This window comes from Herpailurus yagouaroundi, unplaced genomic scaffold (genome assembly GCF_014898765.1).
Source record: "Herpailurus yagouaroundi ecotype Mexico unplaced genomic scaffold, PumYag 196, whole genome shotgun sequence".
Lineage (NCBI taxonomy): Eukaryota > Metazoa > Chordata > Mammalia > Carnivora > Felidae > Herpailurus > Herpailurus yagouaroundi.
The window spans coordinates 11,196,607-11,208,864 of NW_024412427.1; the positions used below are offsets into that span (position 1 = coordinate 11,196,607).

A 12,258-nucleotide genomic window follows, 5' to 3' on the forward strand; every position below is an offset into this window, starting at 1 on the left:
GCAGAGGAAATAAGAAAAACTCATTACCTCTAATTCCTTTGCATCAAAGTATTGCAAATACTGCTGGGGAAGAATTTCATTAAAGCCCTCAAAGAAAGCTTGTGTCTGTTCTTCAACACCTCGAGACAACCTCCATTCAGCTACCATTCTGGTAAATAAATATTAAAAGAGCTATCAGGAAGTTTAGATTTTACCTTTGAATTCCGAGTGTAAAAATAGTTTTTATAAACTTTATTATGAAAAATTTCAAATATTTATAAAAGTAGGATATAATGAACCCTATATCCCAGCTTCAACACACCACCAATATTATTTCATTATGCCCCTACCCATACCCTAGGTATCATATACTTTCATTTTAAACACAAATAATTCAGCATGTATCTCTATAAGTCTCTTTTTGAAAATAACTACAATTCTATTATCACACAAAAAAGTGAATAGTAATTCTTTTATAGCCAAGTCTTCGGTGCTCAAATTCTGATTGACTCAGTTTTTTTTTTTAACATACTACTTCAATCAAAATCTAAAAAGGGTTCATACATTGCAAACATCTCTTAAGCTTCTTTTAGAGGTTTTCCCTTTGCAATTTTTTTCAATGAAAATACTTTTTAATGAAAATTCCCTAGTAGATACTCTAGATTTCAACTTATTAAAAAAAATTTTTTTTAACATTTATTTTTGAGAGAGAGAGAGAGAGGGAGGGAGAGGGAGAGAGAGAGAGAGAGAGAATGCAAGCAAGGGAGGGGCAGAGAAAGAGGGAGACAGATTCTGAAGCAGGCTCCAGGCCCTGAGCTGTCAGCAGAGCCTGACACGGGGCTTGAGCCCATGACCCAGGAGATCATGACCTGAGCCAAAGTTGGATGCTTAACCAACTGAGCCACCCAGGTGCCCCCTATTTAAACAATTTTAATGAGCAAACAAATATGGGTATTTTAGGCATTTGATCACTTGATGATAACTTATGATAACTAAAGTCCTAAAGTTTACTGTGAAGCCTCTGAAATTTTGGGAAATGGCAGTATAGGCTGTAGTGGATTAATGTGCCTGGTGATTATAATGATAAACTCTGGGCATATTATAATAGAACAACTATTTGAAGGCATCAGAGAGAAATCAATGGCAGGCAAAAATTGCTGGGGATTAGATTCTTGAAGGATTTGCATTATGAATAGGCTTTTCTCCTGAGGGTACTTCCCAGTTTACATGGAGCGCAAGAGAATGAAGCTCAAATAAAAGGCAACAGTCTTATTGGGCTGAGGAAACCTGAGGATGGGAGCTTCAAGCTGTCAACAGTTATGTAAAAATCCCAGAAAGAAAGAACACAAAGAGAAGGCACTCCCATCCAAATCTGCACAGGAATTTACTTCAAATCCTTAGCTGATTGTTAAATACATGTGTGTAGCATGATGAGACTCCAAGGAACCCTGTGCAAAGCAAAAACCGAAAAGCCAAAGACCCAAGCAGAAATTTCAGCAGTTACCTAGTACCAGAGAGATAGAATGTTAGAGTTTACATCTCACAAAGTTACATGGTAAAACACTTTAGGCTTTTCCTTGTAAGAAGTAAGGACCATGTTTTAGGAATAAAGGGAAAATGGAAATAGACCAGCTCTAGCAAGCTTCCAAAGGATCAGTGTGATCTGTCCTTCATTTAACTGCCTGTCAAAACAAAGTCAATATTCTTCAGAGGAAGAAAAAAGAATCCAGAGTCTACCATGTATCATCCACAATTAAAAAAAAAAAAAAAAAAAAAAAAGCCTGCAAAGCAGCAGGAAAATGTGACTCATAATAAAAGAAAAAAGTTTATAGAATTAGGCCCACAGACAGCCTAATGTTGAAGTTAGCAGAGACTTTTTTCTTTTTGTTTTTTGAGAGATGAGCAAGGGAGAGGCAGAGGGAGAGAGAGAGAATGCCAAGCAGGCTCCATGCTCATTGGGGAGCCTGATGCAGGGATCTATCCGATGACCATGGGATGATGATGGCCCGAGTCAAAATCAAGAATCAGACGCTCAACCAACTGAGCCATCCAGGTGGATGACCGGAGACTTTTTAAAAGGCTATTGAAATGTATTAAAAATTTATAGGATAAGATGGACAAAATGGGTAAAGAGATGGGGATTCTCATCACAGACACTCTTAAAAGAACCAAACGAAAATTACAAAATATCTGAGTATCTGTAACGAAAATTTTATTGAATGGACTTACGAGCAGTGAATTCAAAAGTAGGTCAATCAAAATGGTGCAAACTAAAAGGGCAGAAAAAAAGATAAAAAATATATAGAGTATCTGAGAACCATGGGATGGTATCAAAGATTAAACATGCATCCAAGTGAAGTCTGAAGTATGTAGAGAAGGAATGAAGCAAAAGGAACATCCATAAAGATCCAGTCCCTGAATTTTCCAAAATGGCTGAAATGGCATCAATCACAGATACAGGAAGCTCAGCAAATGCCAAGTAGGATAAATATAAAAGCAATCATAATTAGGTACAGCAGAGTCAAATGCAAAAAAGCAAAATTAAAGAGGAATGCTTTGAAAAACCACAGAAAACAGACATTCAGAAAAAAACATAAAAAAAACCCCAATGGCTCTCATATCAAAAATAACAGAAATAACAGAATGACATTATTGAAAGAAAGTGCTAAAAATGAGGGAAAAAAAACCCTATAAACTTAGAATTCTAAATCCGATGAAAATATCCTTTAAAACTGAAGGTGGTATAAAGATGCCTTCAGATAAAAGCTAAAGAATTTATTGCCAGCAATTGCACAGAGAAAAATTATACAGGAAGTTTTTAAAACTGATCCCAGATGGAAAAATAGATCTGTGGGAAGAAATGAAGACAACCAGAAATGATAATGTGAGTAATGTAAAAGACTACTTTTTCTTAATTTCTTAAAAAATCTAGTAATTGGGGGTACCTGGGTAGTTCAGTTGGTTAAACTGAGATTTCATCTCAGGTCATGATCTTGCAGTTTGTAGGATCAAGCCCCACATTGGGCTCTATGCTGACAATGAACAGAGCCTGCTTGGGATTCTCTCTCTCCTTCTCTCTCTGTGCCCCTCCCCTGCTCATACTCTCTCTCTCAAAATAAATAAATAACATTAAAAAAAATCTAGTAATTGTGCAATGATGTAGGTGGAACTAAGAGAGTAATGCTAAGTGAAATAAGTCAGAGAAAGACAAATAGCTACACATGATTTCACTCATATGTGGACTTAAAAAAAAAAAACAAAAACAAAACCATGGAGGGGAAAAAGAGAGGCAAACCAAGAAATAGACTCTTAACTACAGAGAACAAATTGATGGTTACCAGAGGGGAGCTGGGTGTGGGAATGGGAGAAACAAGTGATGGATATTAAGGAGTACACTTGTGAGAAACATTGGGTGTTGTATGGAAGTGGTGAATCACTAAACTGTACACTTGAAACTAATATTACATTGTATGTTAACTAACTGGAATTTAAATAAAAACTAAAAAAAATCGAGTAATTGCTTAAAGCAAGAGGTAATAAAGTATTATGTGGTTTGTAAGGTAAGAAATATGACAACAATTGCACAAACGGCTAGAGATAACTAAAATTACACTATTATAAGCCTTTTACATTGTACAAGTAGTAATATAATATCAATCATAAGTTATATAGTCTTAAGTGAGAAATTCAGTATATAGATGATAATCAGAGCAGTCACTAAAAAAATTAAAGAGGGATAGCTTAAAAAAAAAATCCAACAGAACAGACTATAAAACCTAAAATTTACTCTATTAAAGGCAGGAAAGGAGGAACAAAGGAAATTAGGATAAATAAGAAACATATAGCAAGGTGACAGGCTTAAGTCCAACCATATCAGTAATCATATTAAATGTAAATACACTAAACACTGCATTTAAAAAGCAAAGATTATCAGACTGGATAACAATAGTTAAGACGCAAGAATATGCTGCTTGTAAGAAATACTTTATTTTTTTTTAAGTTTATTATTTATTTTGATAGAAAGCATGAGTGGGGGAGGGACAGAGAGAGAAGGAGAGAGAGAGAGAATCTCAAGCAGGCTCCACATGGTCAGCTCAGAGCCTGATGTGGTGGTGCTCGAACTCACAAACTGTGAGACCATGACCTGAGCTGAAGCTGGATTCTTAACTGACTGAGCTACCCAGGCATCCCGAGAAACACACTTTAAATACAGACACAGACAGGACTGAAAAGTAAAGGAGAGAGGAAGATCTATTATGCAAATACTAATCACAGAAGGCTGGAGTGAATATGTTAATATTTAAAAAGCAGAAAACCAAGCAAGAGACAGAAGCTGGCACTCAAGAAGCAGCAGATATGTGAAAACTAATCCTGATGTGACAGAATTGGTGTTGAGAATATGTGAATAAACGAATGACCCTTGAGACTAAAGTATGAATGAATGCAAAGCATAAGAGGATACATAATAAATTATTTTACTTATAAATTTTATCTGATCTTACAATATTCCCCACAAACATATCTGCATATAAACTGGAGATTATTTTCAATGACTTGGTGTTAGATAGCATAGTGGTTATAGAACCGGTATTTAAAAGAGATCTAGCACTATTTCTACCCTTAAAACTCCCACTTTTGGAGAAAAAGTAAAAGTTCTATATGACCAAAATTTTTTTCTATCACTTTATAAATATTAAAAATTGTGGCTAAACTGAAAATATACCAAGAAAGGGGGTATAAAACCTATCAGTATCCGTTAGATTAATTCTGTGTAAAGTTCAGTTTGAGTTAACCTGCAGGATAGTCTCTCTACTCTGCTGCCTCCATAAGAATCTGTTCTCTCATTATTTTGCTGCTAGACTTGTTAAAAGAGAAATTTAGACTGATTGTCTACTGAATTTGGTCCTTAATTTCTTGTAATCTGGCTTCTGTATCTACTACGTGGATGTAGTTCTAACTGTTGTCTTAAGGGTTATTAAATTTATTAGCCTCCACATCTTTTAAAGATTCCTTATTTTCCTTGGCCTCTGAAATGCAGGATATGGCAGAATGGGATACCAACTCTGAGCTGCCTGACAGCACCACCACACGTCATGCTTCCCTTTTTACTATTTGTGACTTGTGCTTTTCAGCCTTCATATCTCTGTTCTTAACTTGTTCTCATTTTTGCACAACTCAATCTTCCCCAACCTTCAAGGTTCCCCAACCTCCATGGTTACAACCAGATGAAATGATGTCTCCCTCCTTTGACTTGAATAAGCACTTTTCTTATTCCTCTCTCAACATACTCGTAAGGTAGAAAGTGATCAATCATGTCCTTAATTATACATGATCAGTTCTCTTAATGATTAGTAAAAAGGCCAACAATATTTTTTGAAATACTGTCCACTAGTACCACTAGGCAATTATCAATGTGCTGTAGCCCAAAAGAAAGGCTACATTATATCAAAAGGAACATTCTCTCTCACCTGATATATTCCTCTTTATTTTCTTCTGTCACAAGAATATTGCCACCATTAGGTTTCAAATCATGACTCTTGATTTCACCTAAAATTTCTTTATCGACAGAGAAGTACATTTCCAAACCACATTCCTCAATATTGTTTTCTCTGCACAAATGAAATTAACATTATTTGTTATACAAATTCAATCATATAAAAAGTATTTAAGTAAAGGATTGTGTTCTTCAATAATCACTATAAAACTATACCATCAAAATAATAAGAAAACTGGAAAGATTATGCTCTAAATCATCACATTTTTGCCTAAGATCTTGGGTACATTCTGCAAAATTTATCATATTGAATAATGAGACAAGTCTAATACAGATTATTTAAATTCAATAAACCAATTACAAGCTTTCAGTTGAGGTAAGTTATCAGCACCATAATGAAAGCATATAGACTCTATTTTGATAAATTAAATGGAAACAAACTTACTTAACCCAGATGAGAGAATTGTAAAATTCTGGATCAATAGATTCTAAATCCTTGAGTCCAACTGGTTTGTTCAATATACGCTTATAGAATGGCAAAGAAAAACCTGTGTCTATGAATTTCCCATGGAACAAAGCCTATATAAGAAGAAAACAATACCATTTATGATAATTTTATAATACAACATTAGATTAATTCTTCACTTAAAGCTCCCTTGTCATCTATTAGGGCACATTTTTGGGAAAAGGGCAAATGTAACAAACGAATCTTAAAAAAATGTCTTAGTGATGAGAAAATTCCAAATGAGAGAGTTAAAGAAATAATGCTTTAGTATTGTTGAATTAGCAAAGTAAACAAACAGTTCTCTATCCGTACTTACCATGGCAATAAACCTGCCAATAAAACGAAAATATTTCAGGTGATCTGGATTGATGTAAGAAGCAGGATTAATCTGCAGGCAGTAGTTATCCTTTCCTGCATATTCAAACAGGCAATACATGGGGTTCAACACCTCGTGTGACAAAAGAAAGAACCACTCTCTGAAAACAAAAGAAAATTTAGGGTGAAAAAAACCATGCCAAGAAATCAAAGAGCAGAGCTACAAAGTTCTCAGGAATCTACATTCCTCAGCTGGTGACAGTTTCCTAATTCTTTGTTGATTTTTACTGCTTCATTTCAAACATCCATTTTAGAGAGAGGATATTTACACACTGCATATTATTATATTTCAAAGAATCTAAGACATCATCGACTTAAAAGACATCATTACTTGATGAACCACTAAAAATTTTTCTAATTATAATTGTATTACACAGCCCAATGTCAGAGACATTAAATATGAAAATGTTAGTCTTAGAATCAATGAAATACTATATAGAGTCGTTTAAAATTCACTATTAACCCATGTCGTTGGAGCAGCTGAAAGAAGTCTAATAGAACTCCCACCTGTTCCTAAACCTCATGGTGTTCCTCAAGTGCCACAGCTCTCTAAATCTTAGATAAATATGGAAAAACTTCCAATTTCACAAAGACAATAAAACACTTAATTCAAGACACTCATTTGTTAGAAAAATGCTCTGAGAAGCTCTAATTCAAGTGTTGTGAAAATACCAACCAGTATTAACGTAAGATTATAGTGACTATGTAACTTGGATGGGCCTAATAGAACAGTAGGCAGAATCGATTTGGGACAATACAGGTGTGTCTGAGATTTCTTTTCCTGTAGGAAAGTTCATGGTCTCTGATGATAATGCTACTTCTACTTATTAACACTATTTGATTTTCTAATTAAGAATAAATGATTGCCCTCCTCCTGAAATAGCTTTAACTTGTACAAAATTAAATGTTTCTACTCATTTATTATTTCCCAGTGATTACTTCACACATTTTTAAATGTGAACTTTAATACATTCATAAATAAGAACTACTAAAATGTAGTCATCATTCAGTAAACATACAAAAACAGAGGGTCTGAACTAAGTCATTAATAAACACTATTTTTACTCTTCACAATAATCCTAGAAAAGTAGATGACTATTCTCATTTTACAGATGAAGATACTTGCCCTAGGTTGTACTACTAAGTGCAGAAAAGGGATTCAAATCCAGTTTTGACTCCAAGTCCTTGCTTTCCACACTGCCACTGCTATACAGATATTTAACCTGATGTGCTAGATTGTTATGGAATAAACAAAGGAATTTCTTACTTAAGTCAATCTTCTAGGGTTTGATTAGAAGCTCCAATATTAAGAGAGCTGAATTTAAAAATTTTAACTATTTTACATAGCCCTCTGTATTCTTAAAACAAATATATTAATCTCAGTTGGGAATTGAAGGGCCATTATCTGTATCAGTAATCTGTGATGGGGAAAATAACCTGATTGCTACAGGACCTTGTATGCTCTGTGGAACAGACACGAAGTGCTAGACTGAACACTGGCTTCTGGTTTGATGATTCAAAGCTTATATCCAGGTTCTAGAGCTTAGTTATATGCCTTAGGTGAGTCTCTAAACTTCATTATTACTTGTAAAATTCTATCTCACAGGGTTATCCTGAGGATTAAAATGAATGATGTGGGGGAAATCAACTTGCAGCACCTTAGAAAGTGCTGAATTAGCATTTGCTGAAATTCTATAGCTACAGCATAATAAAGGTACAATAATTTGCTACATTTCGTTTTCCTGAAATATAAGATTGAGAAAATACTTGCGAGCAAAGTGTAATGATACCTTTGGAAGAAAGGAACTAAGTTCTGAGTATTCATATTATCACTACCTTGCTACACCTCCATAATCTAAACCTTCTTCTCCTGGAAAAATCACCCACAAACGTCTTCGCAGATCTTGGGGATTGAAGCTCATTATCTACAAAACAATAAAGTAAAAGAATTGGTAAAAGCAGTTGTTGACACACCATTCCACCACTTCCAGGTTTGAAATGTTCTTCATTATAGGTAACTTAAATTCCCCACGACATAGAAGGATGTTTGTGATCTAGTCAATACCACATATACAGAAAATACATTAAAGTTTTATGTTTTATGTATTATATACCTCTATACTTTAATATACTTTATAGATACAGAGCGTAAACGCACAGGTAAGTGGGGGAGGGACAAAGAAAGGGGGAGACACAAAATCTGAAGCAGGCTCCAGGCTCTGAGTTGTCAGCATAGAGCCCGATGTGGGGCTCGAACCCACGGACTGCAAGATCATGACCTGGGCCAAAGTCAGATGCTTAACCGACTGAGCCACCCAGGCTCCCCTAAAAAATCTTACTTTTGACTTACAAAGTTGCTTCTGTCACTTGCTTAGAGCAGAGTAACCATGGGCATGGTCCTTTGTTAGGTCATTTGAGTGGGAAAAACCACTTGGTTTGGTTAAGTTTGGGTTTGTTTTATAGCTAAAAGGTACACATGTTAGCAACTGGCTAACCTGGAAATGAAAACCAGTGGCTGAAGAAAGAATATAGTTAACTTTGGAAATGGAAACTTATGAATACCTGGAAAAATACTCAAATTCTGTGTCCTACTATAGTGGTTAATAAGATCACCTTCATATTTGAAGGGCAGCACCATTACTGAACTATAATGAATAGATAGATCATTTGGGTTTTTTCTTTGTAAAACTATGTAATTACTTGACTAAAATTGGGCCAACAGAACATTATAAGTATTACTCTTAGAATAAAAGTAACTGGACCTGGACAAAAAGAGGATTTAATGTCTCTATTTTATGAAAGTAGAATGAACTCTTACATTTAAATATCCAGAGGCTCAGTAAGTAACCTGCTTATGCCAGCCAGGGCTCAGTTCCCACAAAACATATACATTAGTTACATGAATTCATATCCTACTAAAAAAAAAAAAAAATCCCTGATGTAGCAAAAAAATTCAATGCTTATGACAAATATTCTACAAATAGTATATTCGCTATATAGCACTGCAAATGAAAGATATTAAAGGTTAAAACATTTCTTTTTATTGGTTTGTTTCTTGCTCCCTTGGGCTATTCCTTGTCCCTGTGGCTGCTCCCCCAAACCTATGGCTGTTACTGATTTCTCTTGTTATTCCCCCAAATCTGAGACTGTTCCCCTGGAAATTCTGGTTGTTCTTTTTGTCCTGTGTCTGATACCTGAAGACTTGCTGTTCCCTGGAAAAACTTTTAAGTAGTAACCTTTAATAAATGACTTATATTAAAAATTTTTTTTAAATAAAAAAATTTTCCCCCATGAGCAAAAACACTACTGCAAAACAACTTTACCACTTAGAAAGAACATTTGATGCTAATTTTGCTATCAGATTTGTCTTTCTTCCAAAGCAATCAAATTTTTCTCAAATATGTGACATTTATTTGATGGATGTCAAATCTAGGGTGACAATTTTATTTTATTTTTAAGTGTTTATTTATTTTGAGAGACAGAGAGAGCATGAGCAGTGGAGGGGCAGAGAGAGAGGGAGAGAGATCCTAAGCAGGCTCCATGCTGCCAGTGCAGAGCTCTGTGTGGAGCCTGAACACATGTACCATGAGATCCTGACCTGAACCGAAATCAAAAGTTGGATGCTTAACCGACTGAGCCATTCAGGTGTTCCTATAGTGACAATTTTAAACAACTGTTTAGTACCACCTGGTCTGTCATTCTGCAATAGTCTTTAGGTTTCAAAAGTCAAAAAATTAAGGGACATTTAATCATTTAAAACATTTAAAGACATTTTGCATCTTTTTAATACTATAATAGTAAGTTATGTTCTAAGAAACCAGCCCACCAGAGATTGACTACACAGTTGTTATGAATATGAAAATCAGAAGTAGGTAATGACTAGGGTGGGGAATGGCCTTGGAAACCTACATCAGATCAGGAGAATCATTCATAATTCTCGAAATGCTCTTAGTCAAGCTCTGCTGCTAAAAAGTTATCTGCTCCCACTTAGGAGGATGCCAATTGGCTTTACCCTTCAATGTTAATTATTGAGGTTCCATTAGGAAATGTACATTACTGTTTCTGAAACCAAGTAGCCAGGTATCTCAGCCAATCTGTCAACCATCTCAGATAATCTCTTTTCCCTCTGCATTCATTTTGAAGCTGTAACTGCCACAATTATCACATGGGCTTGATAATAAAAAATTATGTCCAGGAGTGCCTGGGTGGCTCAGTCAGTTAAGCACTTGACTCTGGATTTCGGCTCAGGTCATGAACTCGTGGTCTGTGAGTTTGAGCCTTGTGTTGTGTTCTGTACTGACAGCATGGAGCCTGCTTGGAAATCTCTCTCTCCCTTTCTCTCTGCCCCTCCCCCACTTGTGCTCACTAGCTTGCTCTCTCTCCTCTCAAAATAAATAAATAAACATTAAAAAAATCACATCCATATCTGGCTATAAAATTAGAACTAAGTAGATGTTTGTGTTTTAAGATAGTTTTTCATTGGTCATTTTAATCTTCCTTACAACCAAATCACTTAACATTTATTTGCAGTTGGTGTTAAGTTGCAAAATAAAGGTAAGAGTAAAGTAACTTGGGTTCTGAGGGCAATAAAAAAATTTGTTGGGGCGCCTGGGTGGCTCAGTCGGTTGAGTGTCCGACTTCAGCTCAGGTCATGATCTTGCAGTCCGTGAGTTCGAGCCCCGCGTCGGGCTCTGGGCTGATGGCTCAGAGCCTGGAGCCTGTTTCGGATTCTGTGTCTCCCTCTCTCTCTCTGCCCCTCCCCCGTTCATGCTCTGTCTCTCTCTGTCTCAAAAATAAATAAACGTTAAAAAAAAAATTAAAAAAAAAATTTGTTGACTACTTCTGAAAAAATACTTTTTATTTTGGTATTGTAACCAAAGACCAATTTCTTTCCTACATAAAAAATGATTTTTAATTATGAATAACAAATGCATATTGTAAAAACATACAAAACAGATGAACATAAGGGAAGGGAAGCAAAAATAATATAAAAACGGGGAAGGGGACAAAAACATAAGAAACTCTTAAATATGGAGAACAAACAGAGGGTTACTGGAGGGGTTGTAGGAGGGAGGAGGGGCTAAATGGGTAAAGGGAATTAAGGAATCTACTCCTGAAATCATTGTTGCGCTATATGCTAACTAATTTGGATATAAATTAAAAAAATTAAAATTAAAAAAACAAAAAAACAAAGTCTTCTCCCCTCTTCCTTTCTACCCATCCAATAATGTTCATATGGATATTTCCAGACTTTTTGTCTACCAAAAGCCTATTTTCTTACTCAAATATCTATTTCAAACCAAACACATAGCTTAAAGACCTGAAACTCATTGCTTGAAATTACTCTGACATTTTGGGGGCGCCTGGGTGGCTCAGTGGTTAAGCATTGAACTTTGACTCAGGTCATGATCTCATGGTTCATGAGTTCAAACCCCACCTGGGCTCTGTGCTGACAGCTCAGAGCCTGGAGCCTGCTTTGGATTCTATGTCTCCTTCTCTTTCTGCCCCTCCCCTGCTCTCTCTCTCAAAAATAAACAAACATTAAATTTTGGGGTGGGTGCCTGGGTGGCTCAGTCGGTTGAGCGTCCGACTTCAGCTCAGGTCATGATCTCACAGTTTGTGGGTTCGAGCCCCGTGTCAGGCTCTGTGCTGACTGCTTGCTCAGAGCCTGGAGCCTACTTTGGATTCTGTGTCTCCTTCTCTCTCTGCCCCTCCCCTGCTCACGCTTTGTCTCACTCTGTCTCTCAAAAATAAATAAATGTTATGGGGCGCCTGGGTGGCTCAGTCGGTTGAGCGTCCGACTTCAGCTCAGGTCACGATCTCGCGGTCCGTGAGTTCGAGCCCCGCGTCAGGCTCTGGGCTGATGGCTCAGAGCCTGGAGCCTGCTTCCAATTCTGTGTCTCCC

General features: G+C 36.2%; 1 protein-coding gene across 4 annotated transcripts in view; it reads right to left on the reverse strand.

Annotated features, from left to right (window-relative positions):
- The window catches only part of ITCH (itchy E3 ubiquitin protein ligase), a 145,245-nt gene that overhangs the window by 11,132 nt on the left and 121,855 nt on the right, over positions 1 to 12,258 (reverse strand). For all 4 annotated transcript variants that reach the window (XM_040447278.1, XM_040447279.1, XM_040447280.1 and 1 more), the window contains 5 exons: positions 8,190 to 8,278; positions 6,295 to 6,454; positions 5,919 to 6,052; positions 5,448 to 5,588; positions 28 to 148 (listed from right to left, as the gene is read on the reverse strand). In XM_040447278.1, coding sequence (XP_040303212.1) covers positions 28 to 148; positions 5,448 to 5,588; positions 5,919 to 6,052; positions 6,295 to 6,454; positions 8,190 to 8,278 — 645 coding nt within the window. The remainder of the gene's footprint in view (positions 1 to 27; positions 149 to 5,447; positions 5,589 to 5,918; positions 6,053 to 6,294; positions 6,455 to 8,189; positions 8,279 to 12,258) is intronic.